The sequence below is a fragment of the Pelecanus crispus genome, chromosome 3 (genome assembly GCF_030463565.1).
Source record: "Pelecanus crispus isolate bPelCri1 chromosome 3, bPelCri1.pri, whole genome shotgun sequence".
In the NCBI taxonomy this organism is placed as follows: Eukaryota; Metazoa; Chordata; class Aves; order Pelecaniformes; family Pelecanidae; genus Pelecanus; species Pelecanus crispus.
In genome coordinates this window covers 132,135,452-132,159,839 of record NC_134645.1, presented here as the reverse complement: position 1 = coordinate 132,159,839, position 24,388 = coordinate 132,135,452, and the positions used below count along the sequence as shown (strand labels likewise).

The 24,388-nt window shown below is 52.5% G+C and overlaps 1 protein-coding gene across 1 annotated transcript; it reads left to right on the top strand.

The window, feature by feature from the left end:
• The first annotated feature begins 2,839 nt into the window (after positions 1 to 2,839).
• On the top strand, positions 2,840 to 11,152 carry LOC104033845 (interferon-induced very large GTPase 1). Its single transcript, XM_009486632.2, has one exon. The coding sequence runs from the start codon at positions 2,840 to 2,842 to the stop codon at positions 10,136 to 10,138; it is 7,299 nt and encodes a 2,432-aa protein (XP_009484907.2). The 3' UTR covers positions 10,139 to 11,152.
• The last annotated feature ends 13,236 nt before the right edge of the window (positions 11,153 to 24,388 follow it).

Below are 24,388 nucleotides of genomic sequence, written 5' to 3'. Positions count from 1 at the left end.
TCTTCAAAGCGTGCCTGGGTGCTAGTTCAGATTCTGCCTGGGTTGGAGTTAATGTTCTCCATCGCAGCTGTGCAGTGCTGTTTTGGGCATCTGAGACAGAAATAGTGTTGGTAACGGGCCAACGGGGGAGAAGTTGGGAGGGGACGGAGCCGGGACAGGTGTCCCGAGTGGACCATGCCGCACAGCATCGTGCTCAGCAATCAAAGCCGGGGGGAAGGAGGAGGAAGGGGAGGTGTTGGTGGCTGCGGCATTTCCCTTCCCAAGCAGCCGTCACGCGTGCTGAGGCTCTGCTTCCCAGGGAGCGGCTGGACATCTGCCCGCCGACGGGCAGTAGTGAATAAAGACCCTACTTTGCTTTGCGAGCACACACAGCTTTCCTTCGCTTGCTCAACTTTCCTTATCTCAACCCAGGAGTTTTGCTTGCTTTTGTTTTTCCACTTCTCTCCCCTGTCCTGCTGGCAGGACTGCACGAGCTGCCGGTGGGTGCTTAGTTCCTGGTGGAGGCCAACCCACCATGGTGTTTCTCTCCGTCTCTTTGGGGGCTTGAGCTTCACCCACAGGCAGCAGATGCATGATCTGGCCAGCGGCGGAACGGGACATGTTCAGTGCCGTCAGTGCCGTTCCCCCAGGCTCTGCCACGTCCAGACTTTGTTGAGGCTGGCTGACCCTGACCGGAGAGCACAGATGCGAAGTGGACAGCCTGTGTATCTGGAGCTGAGACTTTTCCGCAGGTCTCTAGGCTTTGCTCTCACAGACCAGCCTACTCTCCATCCTTCAGCCTGCTCTCCATCCTTCCGTGTCTTCTCCCCTCGAGAAAGCAGGTGTGAGCCCTGCACCCTTGCTTGCGGGTGGCTGCATGGTGGTGGCAGTAGGGCCGGTATTTGAGAGGTCAGCAGGTAGCAGGGCACTGGAGGATCCTTTTTAATCAGATTGAGCTTTGGCTGCCTGTCCAGGCTTGGTCTTCCTCCCTGTGATGCTGCTACGGTGTGCAAGCATTCAGGCCTGTCCCGAGTCACTCCTGGGCACCTTCTGCTGTGTGCAGATGAGACTGGAAGCAGGAGATCCGTGGTTTGCAAACTGTCCCGGGTATAATGTACACAACGGGTATGTGGGTTTAGGTCCCAGGCAAAACCCTAGTTTGGTCACCAACCCAAAAAGGCCCTGATGAGTCTTTGCTGGCTGGGCAATCATCACTGGTGGAGAAGGGATGGTGTCCGCCGCTCTCTGGAATGAATCCTCTGCATTTCCTGACTGTCTGGTCTTCTTTAGGACTTTGGGCCTTTCCTTCCTGGTGTTTTTCCTCCTGAATTGTTGAAGTGGTCGCCATCTTCTTCTTAACACCCCAGCCTTGTCTACCAGGCCTGCTGCATGATGGTGTGCTTTCTCAGCTGAGCTGGGGACCTTGGCTGCCTGCGTCCACTGGAAAGTCAACGAAAGGAGTATCTGCTGTGAGGTGAGATGAATCAGACCCCCACATCCATTGAGCATATTGCCTAAACCTTCACTGACTTTAAAGGAAAAGCTGACATTAAAGGTCCTGAAAGGGTCCAAGAGCCCAGTCACAAGCACCTTGGATCAGTACCTGTGTGGTGGTTGGATGTTCGTGGAGGACTGTCTCCCATGGGAGGGACCCCACGCTGGAGCAGGGGAGGAGTGTGAGGAGTCATCCCCTGAGGAGGAAGGAGCAGCAGAGACTGTGTGTGATGGACTGACCACAACCCCCATTCCCCGTCCCCCTGCACTGCTGGCAGGAGGAGGCAGAGAAATCGGGAGTGAAGTTGAGCCCGGGAAGAAGGGAGGGGTGGGGGGGAAGGTGTTTTGACATTTTGTTTTATTTCTCATTACCTTACTCTGATTTGATTAGTAATAAATTAAGCCAATTTCCCCAAGCTGGGTCTGTTTGGCCTATGACAGTAACTGCTGAATGATCTCTCCCTGTCCTATCTCGACCCACGAGCTTTTCGTTATATTCTCTCCCCCCTGTCCAGTTGAGGAGGCGAGTGATAGAGTGGCTTTGGTGGGCACCTGGCATCCAGCCAGGGTCAACCCACCGCAAATGCCAAGGACCCAAAGTCTCCTGTCACTAATGATGGGGCAACAGGATGCTCCAGGCACAGCTCTGGACAGGGACAACTTGAATTTTTCCCATCCATTGGGGCGGGAAAGATGTGTGTCCTGAGAACCAGCTCCTGGGGGGAATGGGCGTGAGTGAGATGAGTGAGGGGCTCCACGCCGGCAGCTGGAGCAGGACCACAGGTCACAGCCTGTGTGCCCAGTGCTGGGTATTTGGAGTGAGTGTGTCTTGTGAGCGTGGGGTGCCCGTGAGATGAGTGTGTGAGCGTGTGCCTCTCTTTGCTGGTGAGCACCAAGCTGGACCAGCCAGCGAGCAGGAGACCTGTGGGGCTGGAAAGAGGGTGCAGGATGCAGGCAGGGGTGTTGGATGGACAGAGGGGCTGTGCTGGTGCTTGAGGGGTCCAGGAATGCCCACGGCTGTCTGTACTTATGTATTCATGAGTCCTGTTAGGTATATGTGGGCGCTGTTGAAGGCAGGACCTTGTCCATGGCAGGTTGTGTGGCCAAGTCAGCGTGTGTGTGTGTGTGTGTGTGTTGTCTCCAGGATACACACTCAGCTTCAGGGTTGAACCTACAAATGGGAAAGCAGCAGGCACATATGTTGTCCCAGGACAGAGACTCCCGGGTCTTGGGGCATCCCAGGCTGGGCTCCAGCAGCCAGGTGGGAGCAATCCCCAGGGCCGGAGCTGCTGGAGAGCCCTCTTATAAGGGGCCGGGGCCTCTTACAACATACCTTAAAGAAAGTCTGTTTTCTTCTTCCACAGCCATGGATTCACAGGAGGACATACTACAGGATGATGACAAGGCACATCTTGCTAGAAAACTACTAGCAGAAGAATGTGAGAAAGTAGGACTGGATGATGGATACTGGGTCCCCAAACTGTCGGAGATACTGGGAGTCAAGTCCAGGGAAGCCCTGAAACACCTGCAGTATGAAGACTACCTTAAGCTGGAGTGCAAAGTATTGTACTCCTGGGAAAAAAGGGCGCTCCAAACCCTCCTGCGACTAACAGACAACAAAGCAACTTTCAAGGAGGTGCAGAAGGAGCGCTTGGAGACGATAAAGCAGAGACAAGAATTGGCCAAGCTAGCCCTGAAGGAGCTGAAAGAAATGCTCAAAAGCCGCAGCCAAAGCAAGGATGTTTTAAGACAGAAAGAGGAGGCTCTGTGGCAAGCCATGGAGATTCCCCAAGAGTACTGGGCACTGCCGAAGGAGTCATTGATGGATGTGCTGCAGAGCATCCAGAAGCAGCTGGAGCAGCAGGAGTTGTCAGTGAACAGGAGCGAGAACGTCTCCGACATGGAGGTCCTGAGGCGGGCATCGGGGGGACTGGCCCTGCAGGGCATTTACAGAACAAGCAGCCTTGCAGATCTGCTGGCAAAGCGAGACCAGCTCATCAGGGTTCCCGACGGATTCAAGCTCGCCGGTCCAGAGCAAGGGATGCTGTATGAGAGGAAGGAGTTCTCCTCCTCTGCAGCAGAAGCCACTTTCACCAAGTCCATGGAGCAGCTGGGGTTCAGCATCAGCGTTTCTGCCAAAGCCGGGTTCTGGGGGTTTAATATTGAAACTGGTGTAGATTACAGCAGCTCCTCGCAGTCGGAGGACACCTTCCAGTCCTGCTCTGAGCACAGCTACATTTGCACCACCAAGTACCAGTACATCCCTCTGGCCTCCTGCTACTTCCAAAAGCATCAGCTTTTCCTCTCGGAAGCGGCCCTGCGGGAGCTGCAAGACATCGAGCATCTTTTGAGCATCACTCAGGAAGCAGACAAGCCCAACATGCTGAAGAGCAGGTGTGAGAGGTTCTTCAGCAGGTTTGGGTCCCACATAAACCAGGGTCCCCTCCACTTTGGGGGGATATTCTGGTGGAAGGCATCTGTAGAAGGATTCAGAGCCGAGCAGAAGGAAGAGATGAAGCGACAAGCATCTGAAGCACTGCACTGCTACATCGGGGCCAGCTACAGTGGCTTTGCTGTCAGCGCGGGAGTGGACAGGGACACCTCGAAATCCAGCTCACAGGCTTCTTTTAAGGGAAGACATGGAACCCACACAGTGGTTCAGCTCTACGTGACCAACATAGGGGGCCCATCAGAGACGGATTCTCCTCCTCAGTGGAGACTGGGACTTGCAACTAATAACACAACCTGGCGTGTTATCGACCGAGGCTTTCAGCTGATGCCAGTGTGGGATATAATCCTGTTCAATCACAGGAATGATTTTAGGTCCGTCTATCAAATGAGCAGCAGCCTCAGGACTACGTACGAAGCGCTAACGAATCACAATGTTGGCACCATGTTTGGCGAGGAACTGGCCGGTGCAGTGGAAGAGGCCAGAGTTTTTGTGGAGTGCGTGAAGGCCTGGGAGGTGACAGCGGATGAAAAGAAACTGCTCACGCTGATAGATTTCAAACAGCATCTGTATGAAAAAAACAAAAACCATAGTGTCTGGATCAATGTATGCCTGTCAGACAAAGCACTGCAGGAGTTCCTGTTGAATACCATTCTGTTTTGCGAGAGCTCACCTCCAGGAAACATCACCTATATCAAGTCCCTGTTGAAGTGCCTCCTGGATCCTCATGTCTATTCTGTCAAGGACTTCCCCAGGTCTTCCTTCATTATGCAATGGATTTTCCATACTGAGCACAGCCTTCCCGAAACTCCCAATGTTTCTGAGCTTGAAGATCTCATCAAGACACTGCTGCAAATGAAGGAGTACATCCAGGAAGTCACCTATGCACCAGAAACCTCTGCATCTGCCGTTCATGAAGCAAAGATAAAAGCCACCATGAGTGCAAGCCTAGCTGTTTATTCCTTACTCCAGTTGCTCCAGGAAAGGGCACAGAAAGACATAGAAGTGTTGGTGCTCTTAATTACGACCAGCACGGGATACCAGGTGGAAGGGAGCACTTTTCAGTACCTCCTTGGATATCCAGAAATTAATTTCATGGTAAATGAAATGCAAATGGGACATAAGGAGTATCTGAGTCTGAAGGAGCAAGATGTTTACAGAGCCCAGGCCTTCCTGCTGCTGACGGGTCTAACTGTAACGCCCGAATATAAAGAGGTGTCCCTTGAGCAGAAGAACAAGCGTTTAGTTTTCATGGAAGAGCAAATGAAAAACTTATGGTCCACAGAGATAAAAAAGCTCCTCGAAAAGCATGGTGAATTCAAAGACTGGGAGATGCTGGAAAGTGACTTGCACTTCTTCATCAATGGGCGCGTGGATGACACATGTGACGATCTGAAGAAACACAGTATAATCAAAGACATGGAAGAAACTTTTCAAAGAACAGAGCCTTCCAGTCAGTCCAAATCCAAATCAGATGGCAGCAAATCCGAAGCAAATCAAGCCATTGCAAACCAAGAGTTCCTCCGCTTACTTAAACGCCTTGGACTAGAAAGTCACTATCCAAGAAAAATGGGGACAGAAGATTTCCACATCATATACAAGACATCTTTACATGACAGCCAGCCCAGCAAGGACAATGAACTGCCATTTTACTTCTTGCAAAAGCTATTAACCGTGGATTATCGGATGAGGTACCTGACTTGCAAGGACGACAGCAACCCAGGACTCACACCCGTGCCAAAAAACACAGAGCAAGAGCATGAACGCTTGGATTCCTTTGATTACTTTTTCGCTGATTTGGAGGAAGAAGCCCCTGCATCTGCAACCAATAACAGCCGTGTGCACCCCATGGACCTCCAGATGGCAATTTTCCATTGCGCTGATGACTTCATGAGACAGTACATTTCAACAAAGCTTGCTTTCTGCCAATTTGCGCTACCTCTTCTGGTACCAAACCCGTGCACTTCACAGATAGAGTTCCCCCTCTGGTCCCTCAGCCAGATAAAAAAGAGCTGGAAAGGGTCTGAAAAGTCCGGAGAGCAGGCCAGAATTAACAGTTACAAAAACAAACTAATTTATCAGGCAGAGACACCCATTGTGTCCTTCATACGGATCGGCAGTTCTTCCTCCTCTTCCAAATCTCAGATCCTGAATGCTCTGCTGAGCAAACAAAAGCATGACATTTTTTTCCACCGACATTGCAAAGGCAGCACCAAAGACTGTTTGCTGATGAAAGGTGTTGTGGAGATCACCTGGTACTGTCCCCGGGGCAGTGACGATGACAGCTTTGACTGCTGTGTTGCTTTCTGTAACCTGCATGGAGATGCAAGGGATCATGGAGCACAGCTACAGTTTTTACAGGAGATAGCTGCTTTGAACGTGGCTCTCATATCTGAGTCTGATCAGAGTGACCAGAAAGGGGTGAAAATTTTACAGGACCTGTGGCAGTCGCAAAGGCCTTTGATTTGTCTTTTCACTGAAAGAGAGAAAGTCGCAGCTGGCCGATCTAGCCAAAAGGTAAGAATAGGTATTAAGAACAGAAATGAAGCAGAATTAATGGATGAGCTGACAAAAACAATCAGGGATCTCCTGGAAGGGTCTAACACGCTTTTCAGCCTTGACGCCTGCCTGGACAAAGCTCGCAAGCATGGATTCTTAGTTGATGAAGATACAGATGCGTGTGTGACAGCCAAAGAAAAGGCAAAGACGCTGGTGAAGCTTCTGAAGAGAAAGAAGTTGTCCGAGATCAAATCCCAGCTACTGCCTCTTCAAGGAAAACTGTGGTACCTGTGGTGCAAAAAGGACAAAGAACTTACTCGCTTGCAGGAAAAGAGGAACAAGAGCATAGAGCATCATCGGAGCCAAATTGAATTAGAGAAGGGGGCAATAAGAAGAAAGCAACTAGATAAAGCATTCCCCCTCAATCAACTGATGAAATCAGTCCTTGGCTTTCTCCAGTCACAGCCAGCAGATACCAAGAAATACTTCCTGCAGTGGATGAAGGTCTTTATGGATGACCTGTCCTCCGATCACCTTGATGAACTGAAGAGACAATATCACCAGTTATGGTCTCAAATCCTGGCAATAAAGAAAAGCAATGAAAAAAAAAATTTAAAAACTCTGTTACTGGCTAAGTTGGATGGCCTCTCCAATGAAATCAACGATTCGTCCATCGGCCTTGAGCATATTTTGAGAGAGGTAGGGCAGATTTACGAAGCTCTGGAATCACTGAACTCACAGGATAAATACTTTGTCAAACTACCTGAAATTGCAGTGGATCTGATGGTTTCAGGGTATCCTGTTGAACTGATGGATGGTGATGCTTCTTATGTACCATTACGATGGGTTGGAGCAATCTTTGACAGATTAATTGAGAAGCTAGGGGACAAACGAGTATTTGTTCTGTCAGTGCTTGGCATCCAGAGCACAGGGAAGTCAACCCTGATGAATGCCATGTTTGGTCTTCAGTTTAATGTCAGTGCAGGGAGATGCACCCGGGGAGCGTTTATGCAGCTAATTAAAGTGGATGAGAAGCTGCAACAGGATTTGGACTTTGATTACATGCTAGTTGTTGACACAGAGGGACTTCGTGCCATAGAGATGGCCAATAAACAGTCCCTTAATCATGACAACGAGCTGGCCACCTTTGTCATTGGCATCGGCAACATGACTCTGATCAATATCTTTGGAGAAAATCCTTCAGAAATGCAAGATGTCCTTCAGATTGCTGTGCAGGCTTTTCTGAGGATGAAGCAAGTAAATCTTTCCCCCAGCTGCCTGTTCGTACACCAAAATGTGGGAGAAATAACTGCCAAGGAACAGAACATGGAAGGACAAAGACGTCTGCAGGAAAAGCTGGATGAAATGACACTGACAGCCACCCAGCAGGAATTCTGTGACATCTCCTCCTTCAGCGATGTCATCCGCTTTGACGTGAACACCCACATTCATTACTTTGCTCACCTGTGGGAAGGAAACCCCCCAATGGCACCGCCCAATCCCACCTACAGCCAGAACGTCCAGGAATTAAAGAGCAGAATTCTCCAAGCTGCCAGGAAGGAGTCGCAGGGCAGCATTTTGAGGCTCTCAAGCTTGAAAGTTCGTATTTATGACCTCTGGAATGCTTTGCTGAATGAAAACTTCATTTTCAGCTTCAAGAATTCAGTGGAGATTGCTGCGTACAAGAAACTGGAAACCGCATTTAGTCAGTGGACCTGGCAGCTGAGGAGTCACATCTTAGACTTGCAAATGAAACTGGACAATAAGATTCGGAATGGGGACTTGCAGAAAGTCACCAGAGAAGACCTTGAAAAACTAGTGCAAGGGACAAGTGATACCATCATGAAAGACATGGAAAAGTATTTCAGTGAAGACAAAGAGAATGAGATACTGGTCCAGTGGAAAAGCAGCACGGAACTGAAGCTGAAAGACCTAAAAGAGTCTCTTCTTCTTGAAACTAGAAAGAAGTGTGAGAAACTTGTTGAACTAAAGAAGAACCAGTGTAAACTGGATGAAAGGAAGTCTGAATATGAAAACGAGCTCCTGAAAAAGAGTAGGCAGTTGGCTCTGTCTCTAAAAGGCCAGAGACTAAGTTCAAGGGAACTGAGAGACAGCTTTATTTCTCTCTGGGCAGTCTGGATGGCTGAAGTCTGCTCTGCTACTACCCCTCCAGAACAGGTTGATATCGATGTGGAAATAGAAGATGTCCTTCTAGATTACTTTAAGGAGCCTAACTTACACACACGAATCAGGAAATTTCCCAAACATGGAGAATTTTCTGTTGACTTGGAGAAACATGTCGCTAAGAAAAAGAGTTGGTTCCGGAGTACAAATTTTGATGATGCTGATGTGAGAAACATATACCTCATTACAGAAAATATCATAGTGTCTGTGCATGAAAACATTGATAAAAAGGAAAAGGAGAAAAGGGATTACAATCGAAGTTTTATTCATGAAATACTAAATGAAGTAGAGAAAGGTATGAACTCTGTCTCTAGCAATGCAAAATACAGTTTTAATAAAGATTACAGAATAGATTTATCACTGTATCTGTGCAGAATGGCATCAAAAAGGTTTAAAGCCATGCATGAAGCATTCAGAAAAGCAAATGATCCAGTCATCTACCTGGGGAGCAAGAGAGAAGATTTCTTTAAATGCTTCCAGATTTCCTGCCAAGGAGCCACTTCTATCACAACATTTGCTGGTTTCCTGTGTGACAAGATTGCCCTAGCTCTTCGCCAGGCAGTCTATGAGAAGACAGCTCTTGACATCGCTCGAGAGATAAAGGCTGAAATCCCAGATTTCTGTGGCAATAGATCCACTCTGGAAGTCTACATACTGAGATACCTAGCACAAGAAGAAAATTTTGAGAAATTCATGGAGTACATTAATTACCCAAGACACTTTTTACAGAGTTACATTGAGACACGTGTTGAGACGTACTGTTTAGATAAGAACAGGAGGCTGGAGAAGTTTTTAGATGATTCCCTTACTCACTACTATGAAAGAATTCAGAAAGCTGTTTTTGAATCAACCAGAGTTGTCAAAGACAGAAAAGACGACAAAATCTCTCTTTGGCTGGATGCATTTTGCAGTGAACTCGGAGAGGTGCTAAGCTTGCCCAGAAGGGACCTGAAGGGCATTGAGCATCAGGAGGTAACAGACATAGAGTTCCTGAATAATGCCATGACAGAAGCACTGGATCCCCTGAAAAATCATCTCAAGAAAGAGTTTCCTAGTGCTGGTATGAGCTCATTTGAAAGGCAGCCCCATACAATCCTGGCTGAACAGTTTGCAGGGTGCTGGCAGCAGTGTCCCTTTTGCGGGGCTGTTTGCACAAACACCATGCAGAATCATGATGGAGACCATCAGCTTGTCTTCCATCGCCCTCAAGTTCTGACAGGATACAGGTGGCATAGAACAGACAATCTGGTCATTGATATTTGTTCTAGTAGCGTTGCAAGTGACTGTTTATTCAGGATTGATGAAGACGTATGGATCCCCTATAAGAAATACCGCGAGGCAGGACATCCTTATTCCACTTGGCACATTTCTTCTGATCCATCCATGCAAGCGTACTGGAAATGGTTTGTGTCTCATTTCAGGACAAAGCTAGAACAACAGTACAATGGGAAATTTCATGGCAAAGGAGAAATCCCTGCTGCGTGGCAGAGTATTACAAAGCAGCAAGCACTTGACGAACTGCAGAAACTTTAGGCCAAGTCAATACGAAGGAAGAACCGCAACTGCTTTGCATTTTAGAAGAACATAGTACAAGTCTATCCACAAAATAGTGTTATAATGACTATGACCTCAAGCCACACGAAGAAAATGCTAATTGCTCACACAGTTGGGTGAAATAAGGCGTGCTGCTCCTGCCATCACTCAGCAATTCCCTTGCTTCATGATACCGTCAGAATCTTCTTCCCTTCTTGTCATAAACATTTACATCTGCTTTGTCTTAGAGCAAAAAAGAAAACCATACCTGCAGCAGGCAGACATACAGCCAAGATAAGACCAAGTGCCAGATGAAGAGCAAAGGCAGCTTTAGAAAGTACCGATTTTATCAGCTGCTATGATAAAATAAGCGACACTGGCAAAAAACTAGTTTTCCTGCAGCAAGTACTTGTCATGCTTAAAGAAAGGGCTGCAGGATCTGAGAGCAGCTCAACATTGGCTGCAGGCTGTGCTGTTTTGCTTTTCAGGATTATCATTCCCTTATGGATCCCTTATTGATAAACTGAGCTAGCACTCAGATCAGTAGTCGTTTTGTCTCTGATGTCATTAAAGCAGTTAACACAACAGCCTACGTGGATTTAGGTAGTGGTTTAACTCAGTGTTTACTAGGTATACTTCGTATGTTAAGGCGAGCCATTCCTATGCAGGTGCCTGGAGCTGGTGAACTTTCCTCCAGCTCTTAGCTGTAATAGCAACTGCTCTTGCTGTTCGCTTAGCTGTTGAGCAAAAGCTTTTGTATGACCGACGTGGAGAATTAGGCATCTTTGCAGCTTCCCCAGCAGCCATTGGCAGTGTGTGACGTTGGTGTTTGTGCTGTCAAGACAGGCTGGTGGCAACGGAGCCATGGTGTGGGGAACATATAACCAGCTGGGACTGCACCAGTGAGGTAGTTGGTGGTTTTTGCTGCGCAGTTCCTGCAACACCACTGGAAACCCAAAGACCAAACCCTCTTGAGGAGTTGGCCAAAGTGGTGATTCGGCATAATCCCATGTAGTCTTTGCTAATAAACTAATCGAGTAGGACTGCACTGGTCTCTGTATCACTTCTTGTCAGGTGAGCCACAGTTGTGTGTGACTTCAGCGTTTGTGCTGTGAGGACAGGCAGTTGGCAACCGGGCGATGGTCTGTGTAAGGGTGTGCGGAACGAGAGCGTCTGCTCCTTTCAGGGTGTCTGGTCAAGGACCTTCTTCAGTGCTTCAAGGGATAATAAGAAAGGGAGGAAGCCATAAACGAGAACATCAAGTTAAACAAATCTGATCGACAAATGATAAGGGAGGCAGTGGTGGGAACCAAGCCCGGTCAGTCGCGCTCATTGATGCGTGAGAGGGTGAGGTTTATTCCAGCGAGGTTATCTGATCGGGGAGCTGGTCGGATGGGAAACTAAGGGAAAAAAGGGGAAACAAACCCAAAATATACTAAAAGGCAGACCTGACAAAACACACGTGGAGACAGTGAGAGGAAACAAACCACGCCAGTGTGTCGTGAACGCAGGTTTGTGAATCCTGCTGATTATGTTAGTTTATTGTGAATGAGTGACTTTACATGGTTTGATTTAGTAGCAGTTTAGAATTTACTTGTGGCAAATCGCAGGATTTGACTGTGATATTTTAACAGCACTCAATCATCAGTGATTAACAAAGTGATTAGACAAAATTGATCAAAATAGCGACTCTAGTCACAGATTCGAAGATGGCAAGGTTCACTCTGTTACTGCATGGAAGAGCATAAAGGGAAATTAAGTTACACCGAGTTGGAATGATTCACAGAGAGATCGTGGATGCAGGGGATAAGGGGGACCCTCCCATTGAGTCATGAGGTTCAGAACAGATCCCCTTGCTTTCTAAACTCATTTTCAGAGAGGAGTCTGGGTGCGGCTGGGTCCAATCTTAGTCTCAGACTTGGCAAATGGTTTATAGGACTAAGCAGCAGTGTAAGATTCACTTTGTAATTAAATCATACATCTACAGACTACTTAAACTAATTCACACCTGCATACACACAGACACGAATGTGCATATATATATATATATGTATATAAAGGTATACCTGTTAAAAATTCCCCTTGAGTTCAGTGAGACACTCACATCAAATTTCTCAACAGGCGAGGGTTGAGCCTCGAGGAGTGAAGGGTTTCGGCGCAGGCTCCACCATTGGTCTTTGCTGGGTAAAAAACGGGCTGGGTGGCCAAGCCCAGAGAGTAGTGGTGAATGGAGTTAAGTCCAGTTGGTGACCGGTCACAAGCGATGTTCCCCAGGGCTCTGTTTTGGGGCCAGCCTTGTTTAATATCTTTATCAACGATCTGGATGAGGGGATTGAGTGCACCCTCAGTAAGTTTGCAGATGACACCAAGCTGGGCGGGAGTGTCGATCTGCTGGAGGGTAGGATGGCCCTGCAGAGGGACCTGGCCAGGCTGGACCCATGGGCCGAGGCCAGCTGTGTGAGGGTCAACAAGGCCAAGTGCCGGGTCCTGCACTTGGGGCACAACAACCCCATGCAGCGCTGCAGGCTTGGGGAAGAGTGGCTGGAAAGCTGCCTGGCCGAAAAGGACCTGGGGGTGTTGGTCGACAGCGGCTGAACATGAGCCAGCAGTGTGCCCAGGTGGCCAAGGAGGCCAACAGCATCCTGGCTTGTGTCAGGAATGGTGTGGCCAGCAGGAGCAGGGCAGGGATCGTCCCCCTGTGCTCGGCGCTGGTGCTGGTGAGGCCGCACCTGGAATGCTGTGTCCAGTTTTGGGCCCCTCAGCACAAGAAGGACATTGGGGTGCTGGGGCGTGTCCAGGGAAGGGCAGTGGAGCTGGGGAAGGGTCTGGAGCACAGGGCTGGTGGGGAGCGGCTGAGGGAGCTGGGGGTGTTCAGCCTGGAGAAGAGGAGGCTGAGGGGAGACCTGATCGCTCTACAACTCCCTGACAGGAGGGGGCAGGGAGGGGGGTCGGGCTCTTCTCCCAAGGAACAGCGATAGGATGAGAGGAAATGGTCTCAAGCTGTGCCAGGGGAGGTTTAGGTTGGATATTGGGAGAAATTTCTCCTAATAAAGGTGACGGCTGATAGTAGTAGGCGACTCTCTTCTGAGAGGTATGGAAGCACCCATTTGCCGACCTAGATCGGATATTGGGAGACATTTCTTCACGCAAAGAGTGGTCAAGCATTGGAACAGGCTGCCCAGAGAGGTGGGGGAGTCCCCAGCCCTGGAGGGGTTCAACAAACGGGCAGAGGTGGCACTGGGGGACATGGTTTGGTGGGCATGGGGGTGTTGGGGTGATGGTTGGGCTGATGATCTTAGAGGGCCTTTCCAACCTTAGTGATTCCTGGTTTGACTTTTATTAAAAAATAATGCAGCCACCAAGCCAGGACACATGGAATTAACTCTTCCTCTGCCCTGAGCTGGTTTAGTGGTGGAGTTGGCAGCCTCAGGCTGATGGCTGGCCTGGAAGCTGTAAAAGGCCTTTTCCCACCAACCCCCCCCACGGCTCCGCCATTCCACGGGCCCGACCCCTCCCCTCAGCGCCCGGCGCCCTCCCGGCCTGCAGGGGGCGCCCTCCCGCGCGGTGGGCGGGGCGCCGTGACGTCACGGCCACGCCGGGTGGGCCGATGCGGCGGCGGGAGGCGGCCTACGGCGGCCGGCGGGGGTCTGGGCGGGCGCGGAGCGGAGGCACCGGAGGCACCGGGAGCGGCAGCGGCGCCGGGACGCCGCCATGGAGTACGTGACCGCCGAGCAGCTGGCCGGCTTCGGCAAGTACAAGGTACGGGCGGGACGCGGGGCTTGGGGGGGGCCGCGGGCCTGGGCGTGGGGCCCGGAGCTCCCGGGGCGCCTCGGGGCCTGGCGCCGTGAGGGGGGGGGGGGTCTGAGGGGGCCGCCGTGCCCGGGCGGGAGCGCTCGGGGGTCGGCGTTTGGAAGGGAGGTGGGGAGTGGGGGGGCTGGAGGGAGGCCCGGGGCGGGGCGGGGGGTTACCCGGTGCCGTGGGTCCCGGTGCCGTGGGTCCCGGTGGCGAGGAGGAGAAACCTGCAGTGGGGCCCTGTGCCGAGGCGGGGGCTGCCGTAGGTCCTGGCTCCGTGGGGGGGGAGCCTCAGTGGGCCCCGGTGCCGTGGGCCCGTGGGTCCCTGTGCCGTGGGTCCCGGTGGTGGGGAGGGGAAGGCTGCAGTGGGGCCCTGTGCCGTGGCGGGGTCCTGGCGGGGTGCCGTGGGTCCCGGTGCCGTGGGTCCCGGTGCCGTGGGTCCCGGTGGCGAGGAGGAGAAACCTGCAGTGGGGCCCTGTGCCGAGGCGGGGGCTGCCGTAGGTCCTGGCCCCATGGAGGGGGAGCCTCAGTGGGTCCCGGTTGCCCTGGGTCCCTGCGCTGTGGGTCCCGGTACCGTGGTTTCCCGGTGGCGAGGAGGGGAAAGCTGCAGCGGGGCCCTGTGCCGAGGCGGGGGCCGCCGTAGGTCCTGGCCCCGTGAAAGGGGAGCCTCAGTGGGTCCCGGTGCCGTGGGCCCGTGGGTCTCTGTGCCGTGGGTCCCGGTGGCGAGGAGGGGAAGGCTGCAGCTGGGCCCTGTGCCATGGGGGGGGGCTGCCGTAGGTCCTGGCCCCATGGAGGGGGACCCTCAGTGGGCCCCTGTGCCGTGGGTCCCGGTACCATGAGTCCCGGTGGTGGGGAGGGGAAGGCTGCAGCAGGGCCCTGTGCCACGGCGGGGTCTGCTGTAGGTCCTGGCCCCATGGAGGGGGACCCTCAGTGGGTCCCGGTTGCCCTGGGCCTCTGTGCTGTGGGTCCCGGTACCGTGGGCCCCGGTGGCGAGGAGGGGAAGGCTGCAGCAGGGCCCTGTGCCACGGCAGGGTCTGCTGTAGGTACTGGCCCCATGGAGGGGGAGCCTCAGTGGGCCCCTGTGCCATGGAGGGGGGTGCCGTGCAGTGGGAGGGCGGTTGTATGAAGCGTGGGTCGTCCCCACGCCCCGGTGCCCCACCGTGGGGTGCGGCAAGGTCCAGGGCAGTGCGGTGGGTGCTCGGCTTCGTGCAGGGCTTCCCCCTCCACGACCCCACGTCCTGGGTGGGGCGTGCCGTGGGCTGTGCAGTGGGGACCGGTGCAATGCAGTGTAATAAAATGCTTTTTTCCCCTCTCTCTCCCCCCTCCCCGCCCCAGCTGTTCCATGGTGGGGGTGCTGGGTGCAGTGAGGACCAGCGTGAGGAAGGTGTGACCGTGTGAGCTGTGGGACCCCCTCCTTGCGGGAGGGGACAGGGGGGCCATCCTGTGCCCCACAGCGAGTCAAGGGGTGTCTGCCTGCAAACTGGGCACCCCCAGCCCATTTCCCAGCGGGGACGAGGACGCCGTGGGCGATTCCGCGGGGTACAATGTCCAGTGCAACGCGGTGCGAGCGCATCCGGGTGCGCACCCCCAGGCTGTTTGCCCCCACCCCGGGGGAGGACGAGGCCGCATGCCGAGGGGTCTGGCATGGGGACAGCAGAGCGTGGGGCAGCGGCAGCGTGATCGTGAGCCAGCTGTGCTCCCCAGCTGTGCTCCTGAGGTGGGAGCGCACCTTCAGGTCTTTTCCAACCTAAACAATTCTACAATTCTATGATTCACATCCTCCAGTACAGCATGGCACGACGTTACTGAGCGGGGTGTGATCGCATTTGATGTGTGTGCCCCCTGCCCCAGGCTGCCCGTGGGAGTTGGGGGGCATTGCTGGGTGCTGGATGGGTGTGATTGGGACCAGCACCGTGGCAGCTCGCTTGTCCCCGCAACTGCTTCCTAGGCTGGCAGCGACGTGGTCAGGAGAGGCAGCTGCGGCACGTCACTGCGTACAGCGAGGTCGGCGCCTTTGCCGGGTTGTGCCGAGGGAGCTCTGGGTGCGTGCGGGTCTGCGTCGTGGTGGGAACGCGGCCAACCGGGGATTCCCCCCGCATTTAGCTCAGGACTGCGTTGCTCCTGCTCTCTGGCTGCTCCCTGCGCAGTCAGACCCACAGAAACGTGCCAGAGATTGTCCGCGTCTCCTCGCGCGAGCGTGGCAGTCTGCGTCTTGTTCAAAGCGCTGGAAACCTTTGAAGGAAGCCGCTGTAAGTGCCAACGGGCTCTGCTGTGGCAGTTTTAATCTCTGGGGGCTGGTTTTGGGCCAAAGCACGTAGCATCCTCAACGCAGGGGAACACTGGAATGTGTGTTTATGCAGAGGGGAGGGTGTTTGCCGTATTTTTTCTTCTCTCACAGCAGCAGTGAAGCTAAAAGGGTTCCCCTCACCTTCTCCTTTGCTTTGCTTTTATTCTAGGATCCATCACACTGGCCCACATTGTAGTCATCCTTCCAGGGTGGTTCATGGGGTGTCCTTTAACCGTGCAGCCCAGTTAGGACACGTCTGTTTTGGTCCCTGCTATACAAAAAAGATGTGGATGGGCTGGAGGGGGTCCAGAGACGGGCTGCAAAGATGATCAAAGGGCTGGGAAGCCTGCCATGTGAGGAAAGGCTGAGAGAACTGGGTTTGTTCAGACCTGAGAAAAGAAGGCTTAGGGGAGACCTTATCACCATGTTCCAGTATTTAAAGGGTGGCTACAAAGAAGACGGAGACTCCCTTTCTACAAGGAGTCCCATGGAAAAGGCAAAGGGTAATGGGTACAAGTTACTTCTGGGGAGATTCCGATTGGAGACAAGAGGAAAATTTGTCACAATGAGAGCAATCAGCCATTGGAATAATCTGCCCAGGGAAGAGGTGGATTCCCCAACACTGGACACTTTTAAGATTCGGCTGGACAGGGTGCTGGGCCGTCTTGCCTAGACCGTGCTTTTGCCAAGAAAGGTTGGACCTTGGATCCTTGAGGTCCCTTCCAACCTGGGATTCTATGATTCTGTGATTCCGTGATGCGTTCGGGGAGCGAAGCGGGTGACATGCTGTCTCGCGTAGCTGGGTGAGGCTGGCTGTGTGGGGTCTCATCTCCTCCTGGAGCAGTCTGTGGGGCCAGGAGTGGTTGGGGCTTGCTCACGCTCTGCTTTTGCACGCTCGGAGCTGATGAGCTGGAGATAAATGGACTTGGTAGAGCGGGTTTAACCAATGAGACAGGTTGCGTGAGGTGCCCCGTGAAAAGATGGGTTGTATGGGGAGTCATCTGTAGCCTTTCAGCGTGTTTAGAAAGGCAGTGAAAGATAGCGGTTTTGTGTGGGTGCTGGAAAAAGGTAAGCAAAACACACTCAACTTTGAGCCAGGCCTGCCAAAATGACTAATTTTGCTCCTGCGACGGCAGTGCTTTTGCTTGAAGAGGGAGGCTGTCGTGTGTTCAGCCTGTTTCCAGTAGTGCCTGGAGAGATTTGTGGTGTTGCTGCCTTCCCTCCCAGTACCTGTGGGGTGATGGTGGGGGGGGTCTCCACCCTCTACAGGTGGTGCTGGCAGTTGAATTTGGGAGGGTCCAGACAACAGCAGCAACATTCTCATTTGTGTAGCAGGTCGCAGTCTTTCTGGAGACGCTTCTGATGGAAATGGCGCTGCAGTCAAATCTATGAGCAGGACCCTGAACGCAGACCGGGGCGAGGAGGAAAGTCCCATCTAGCTCATCAAGCGCAGCGTGGGCAGCGTCATCCACTTGCTGTCACCAGTTACATGCTAGCGTTGTGTTTCCTGGCCTTGGTTTTGGATGGCATGGGGTTGAAATGTGTAAGCAGGTCTCGGATGGAGGTACGGCTCCCAGCCTGGCACAGCTGAACCAACAGGCAGAGGCCAATAAAGCTGCGTATGCCCTAAGGGCAGGAGTGCAGTCTTCCTGGCAGAAGTAGCTTTGCTCGAGAGATTGTGGTTTTACTGAGTCAGTAAGGACTTTGATAAGAGGAAATGGGCTCAAGCTGCGCCAAGGGAGGTTTAGATTGGATATTAGGAAAAATTTCTTCACGGGAAGGGTAGTCAAGCATTGGAACAGGCTGCCCAGAGAGGTGGGGGAGTCCCCATCCCTGTAAGAGTTCAAAAAACGGGCAGACGTGGCACTTGGGGACATGGTTTAGTCTAGTCTACCCTGAATTGGTTTAGTGTGGACTTGGTAATGTTAGGTTGATGGTTGGACTGAATGATCTTAAAGGTCTTTTCCAACCTCAACGATTCTATGATTCTAAGAGTGGGCAGGTTTGCACTTCTCACTCAAAGAGCATCATTTCTGCCCTACGCTGATCCTCCTCGTTGCGTGCTCCTCGGGGCTGCGCAGCGCCAGCAGTGTGAGTACCGGCAGGTGAAGGCATTTTGCTGGAGATCGCAATAAACTGTGTTGAGAAGAGCAATCGGTGCTGACACACGGCATTACCGTAGTGGGTAGTGAAGCCCTGGTCGGTCTCTCTGCAGTGCTCCCTTCCTACACATCTTGTTTGCTTGGGCAGCTTTTTTATCTTTGCTCTTTTAGCCTTGAAAAAGTGGCTGATCCAAGCGCAAATCTCTGATACCGGCTCACGTATTCCAGCCTTGCTTTAGGCATTGAGGCTTGTCCTGTTCTTCCCTTTCTTTGCCTCGAAGGTGCGACTCTAGATCCATCACCGCTCTGTTGATGGAAAGCCAGTTGACCTTCTTGGGCACAACTAACTGTTCTTGCCCAGAAAACTTCCTCAGCAGCGTAAACTGTCATCCCAAATGGACAGAGCAAGGAAGGAGCAGTGTGAGATGTGTATGGATGGCAATGCAAAGTAACGGAAGACTAACGTAGCTGTTGCTGAGCTGCTTTCTCTGCCTCGTCCCCAAAGTGGGGGGAACGTATTGGAAGAGGTCAGTGTGTGAGAGCAGCACAGCAGGTTTGTTGTCCTTGCCTTGATTTGCACCAGAGGAGGTTTAGGTTGGATATTAGGAAAAATTTCTTCATGGAAAGGGTTGTCAAGCACTGGAACAGGCTGCCCAGAGAGGTGGTGGGGTCCCCATCCCTGGAGGCATTTGAAAGTGTAGATGTGGCACTTAAGAATCATTGAATGGTGTAGGTTGGAAAAGACCTTTAAGATCATCCAGTCCAACCATTAACCTAACACTACCAAGTCCACCACTAAACCAATTAAGGGGAGAGTAGCAATTTCCTGTTTCCTGGTTTGGTGGCTGGATCATTTATAATGAAAGTAACAACTAGGAATCATTAAGATTGGAAAGGACCTCTAAGATCATCAGTCCAACCATCAACCCAACACCCCCATGCCCACTAAACCATGTCCCCAAGTGCCACATCTACCTTTTTTTTTGAACACTGGTTCAAAAGGACATGGTTTAGTGGTGGACTTGGCAGTGTTAGGTTAACAGTTGGACTGGATGATCTTGAAGGTCTTTTCCAACCTAAATGATTCTATGGTTCTGAGGTGGCTCACGTTGTGTAACTTGAATGTGTACCCGAAGCCGGTGTAGCTGGAAAGCAGCTAGGACGAGTGATTGCTTTTAGGTGGGACCATCATGGTTAGAACCAAACCCTCTGCAAGATGACTCCACCACTTCCTGCTGCAAAGAGCTCTGCAGCCTTTGACTCTGCCTCAGCCTTCAAGTTGTGCCTGGCAGAAGCTCCAGCCCGCACACGATGGATTTGGAGAAGAGCAAGCAGATTCGGGGGGGTGTGGAGGAAGCAACATGTGTCCAAGGGAAGGAACATGTCCGTGCTCTCAGAGGAGCTAGTGCCCCTGGAGCTGGTAACAGCAGGAGCAGAAGAGCTTCATGCAAGATGATCCACAGCTTTCTCCAGCCCTGGCTGGCTTACTCCTCCCGTTGCTGCCAGCAGCGCATATGGGAAGCGGCGAGTCAGAAGTCCAGATGGTTTTAGCTTTGCAGCGTGCACATTTCTCCTGGCTGGGGGGGAGAGGTAGGTGTACGCTCCTTCTGTCACAGGCTGGCTCGGCACCACAGGCGGCAGGGGTGTAGAGGGAACCGTCCTTTATCTGCTCTTGAAGGGACATGGGAGAGCTCCTCTGCCCGAGGAAGCTCTGCCGCAAAAAGCACAGCGTTATCAGGGAGTTTTTATTTGTACCTCTGACGCTTCTCCAGGAGGAGGCTGTGGGATTGGGTGTAGCATATGTACCTTCGGAGACAATTTAAGTTAAGCTAACCTAAAATGGGAAGGAAGGGTTTCTCTGCCGGAACAAATACATCCTTTGTAGCTAAAGCATTACGGCCCTGCCGGGCAGCAGTGTGCTGAGGCTTCTCCCGAGGAGATGCTGTCCGCGGCGGTCAGAGCCGGACAAATCCTCCAGCACCTCCTCCGGCTTGTCAGCCTGGTGCAGGTGATTGATGCTTCTGGCAGGGCAGAGTTTCGATATCAAAAATCAAGCTCTTGTTTTGAGGCTGTAGAGCAGGATGCGCGTGTCGACCTTCCGAAGAAAAGTGAAGCAGACGCTCTGCTGTCGTCAAGTATTGAATGTCCTCTGCCAAAACCACCTGCTCTGTTACTGTTCAGTATTGAATGTCCTCTGCCAAGAAAGATGCAGCCAGGCACTGCTGTTTCGCGGTGTAAACCTTGCAGTTGGATGCCAGAGGTCACGATCTGCCTCTTAAAAACCTGTCTGCAAATCGCTTTCTGGCAGGCTTGTGGGCAACCTCCTTCTATAAAATTATGGGGAGGAGGGAAAATGGGACCGTCTGGAACATTCACAGAGGCGTCTGCTCCTACTTTGCTTTCTCTAGGAGAAAGACCCTACCCCTTTCTTCCCTCCAGACTGCCTCCGAGTCCTGTTTTCACAGAGCAACCCAAACAACTCTCCCTTGTGCAAGTTGTCTCTGCCTTTCCCCAGTGTGGTGCCCAGAGCTGGATGCAGCGAGCGAGCTGGAGCCTCGCCAGCGCAGCGGAGAGGGGAAAGAAGGCTTCGTGCGTTGCATACGGCACTCGCGTTGCTTCTGCTCGCGCGTCTCGGTGAGCTGCACACTGCTTTCTGCAGCTTTGTGACTCCCGTGGCTCGTTCCAGTGGGTCTTGGGGCTGCGCTCGCAGCTGCCACGGCACCGAGAGTGGCTGCGGTGAGACCGACTGCAAGTGAGGGCAGAGCGCTGAAACTTCACATGTCCTGTTGGTTACAGACAGCTTCGATGGTTTGTCGCTGTCTTTTTGTATGCCAGTCACGTGCCTTGCCTTCCCTGTAGCCTTCTCTTGCCCGGTATTGTCTGAGCTGCTTGTGATTCTGCTTTATTCAGCTCTACCCTGTGGGGTCCTGCACTGTACTGGTGTCTTCTGGCGTGACAGAGTCGTTGATGGCTATTCCTGGGGCACGTCTTATGTGTGGTCACTGTATGGCTCTTTCATCCAGCTCATGTAGCAGCGGGGAAAGTACTCGAGTGATGAGTGTTGTGTGTGGGGCTCTGGCCACGTGTGTAAGTGGTCTCTGCTTGCGTGTCTTCCTCACCGCATGAGCTGGGTGGAAGTGCAGGTACGAGCTTCTGTCTGTGATGCTGTCTGGACCTTGGGCTTTCCTTAAAGGGTGTGTGTTACCCTTGGGAGTAATGGTTTTGGGGGAATGCCAGCGAAGGAGGACGTGGGAGCGCTGCTCCTTACATGTGGCATGGGAGGGACGCGAGAGGGAAGGCAATGACACGTGTCGTGTTTGGGTCCAAAGGTGGGACAAGCTGGTGTCTCACTTAGAAGCTCTGGAAGCACGTATGAGTTCAGTAAGAGGAAAGTGAATTGGGGTTTAGGAAGTGCCTGCAAAACCACTGCACCCTAAAATCTTTCCATTTCTGTGTCCTCACTGCGGAGCAGGAGCTGGTGATGGCAGCCCATGGGGAGCACGCAACCAGCAGCGGCACGGGGGAGGCGGGCAGCAGCCTGCTTGCCCGTGGCTCTTGTGAGGAGGTTCTTTGTCTCATTAACCTGCGTGGGCAGTAAAATGAAGTCCTCTTGGGGTCTGCTGCCACGTGCCTGCTAGGCTGAGGCCTGGGAGCAGCCGACAGTGCTCAAGCACTAAGAAAAAGTGTCCAGACTCGCTGCTCATCCTGCCGTCTCTCTGCAGTGACCTGCACTTTGCTGCAGGTTTGGCCATCGACCTGCTGTGTGAGCTGGTCCCGTTCTCCCAGCGCAGAGGCCCGCGGCAGGTCCCAAACTTTGCTTTCCTACGGAGGCGTCCAGCGTAGAGCTGCTCGTATCAGCCACTGCGGGACGGCTGCAGCAGCGAGGGCTGACGTATCTCACCTTGGGAAAGGAGGGCTCTTCTCCCACTGCATGTTCCTGAGGGTGGAGAAAGTTGAGAGCATGCAAGCCCTGTGGTGGGTTCATACGTCGCAGAGATTTTGCACCAGGAGGTGCTGGTCTTTTAGCCCAGTAAGAAAGGCACTCGGACTCTGTAAGGTGCCGTTTAAAATGCTATTATTAGAGCTAACACTATAAGGAGAGAATAGTATAGATAATCTTGCGTCCCTTTAGATGGTGGGAACCTCAGGCGGTGTAGCATCAAATGGGCCTGCGATCCATGCGCAGCGTGCTGGGCAGACCCCGTACATAGAAGATGTTTCCCTCGTTTCGATCATTTGAGCTGTTCTAGGATTTTCTTGCAGGAAAACAACTCTATTCCTCATTTCCAGTGTCAGATGGAAAGGATGTTCACGAGAGCTTCTTGCTGCGCTTCTAGATAAAGGCGAGGATACGCGGGTGGCCCGGTCACTGATGCCGAGTGGGAGCTCCCTGCAGGCTCCTCCACTGCGACGAGCTGGCTGAGTTTATCCTGCGGCCGAGGGATCCGTGCAGCGCAGCATGGGCCTGGGCACGCTGACTCCCGCTGCGGTGTGGGTCGCTGACTCCTCGATGTACAGCGGTCTCCTGATCGGGGTCACCACAGCGGACTGGCTTTGCAGTGGCGTATCGAGCACGGTTGTCCTGCTGTGTCAGGTGAGACCTTAGCTTGGGAGACCTGATGTACTAAATGCGCCAAAGGGCTAGGAATCTAGCGTAAAGGATTTCTTTTTGTTGTGGGAAGTACTCTCCTCCTGGATGCTCCTCTCCCTTTTCTGTACCCTTCTTCCAGGTGGGAACCTCTGATCGCCTGGGCTGTCGCCAGCCTGAGCCAGCACCAGTGGTGGACCTGCTGGGCATTGCAGATTCACGAGTCGTGCACGTATCATGCTTTGGCTGTTGATTGAATGGTTTCTATAGGTCCCTTAAGCAAACAGCATGAAGCAGGACCGCTGGTTCCACCTGGTGTCCTCTCTGCCCTGAAGGAGAGGGTGCTCTTCCCCTCAACCAGCCTCAAGAAATCCTCTTGCCTTCAGACTTCAAGTGCCATGAAGAGCAGGGCTACAGATGCTGCGCCGCAGGAAGCAGATGGCTGGAAGCTGTCCCTGGCAGGCTTTTATTGGCTGCTCTGGAAACACGAGCCCTAAAGAGATCTCTGCAGGGTTTGCTCTGCCGAGCGGAGACACCAATGTGTGCCAGTGGCAGTTCAGACCGGTGGAACAACAAAATTGGTAGCGAGGGCAGCAGAAAGGAAGGCTTTTTGATGCTAGCGATGTGGACGTGAGGCTTGAGGCCATGGTGATTAAAAGGCCAGTTCTCCTCACCCCCAGACAAACAGCTTGCCTTCTCCTGCAGGGTCCTGAGCAGGGAGGGTGTGAAGGAGGGGGAAGCCTTTGAGGCCTGTTTTTGAATCACTTAACTCCTTCCCCAAGGGCTCTTTTAATTGCTCCGAGACAGCGTGTGTCTGCCTGTAAGTAGCGCACAGCTTCCCAAGGTGCTGCTCGGCTGTGCTGCGTTGCGGAGGACTCTGTAAGGAAGTCCAGAAGTCCCCCTAGACTCTGTGACTTCTGAGATGAGCGGCTGTAAAAGTTAGAGGTGTTTTTTCTTCTTTCCTCTCCTGTTCTGCGGTTAAATTCAGGGTTTGGAACCTCTGCCCAGCTAAGTGTGTCCCTGGCAGCTCTCGTGGTCTGAAAACTGCCCGGCTGCCGTGGCTGGAGGAGACAGTAGCAGCGCTTATAGGTTAACTGGAAACGACCTGGCTCACGAGCCTTGGCTGAGCGTTTGCTCCGTGCTAAGCAATGAGATCAGGGTAAGGGATTTATCTTTCTAGAGACACTTCTGATGTGTGTGGTAACGTTTTGGTGAGCGATGAGCTAGTTCTACTCCTGGGACCTAGTCTGCGTGTGTCTAGATCTCTTCGTCTTCAACAATCCTGAAGCTCGAGGCGCTGTTTGCTGCTGCCGCAGGTCTGGTTTCTGAGTGGTGGCCTTTGCATTATGGGATATTGAAGATATTGAACCGTATTTTGGTGGGGGATTCCCAGACTCTGTTTTTAGCCACATAGTGGCAAAGATGAAGCCATTTGTGGCTGGGGACCTACTGATATTTCAGTCCGCAATGGGTCCTGCAGG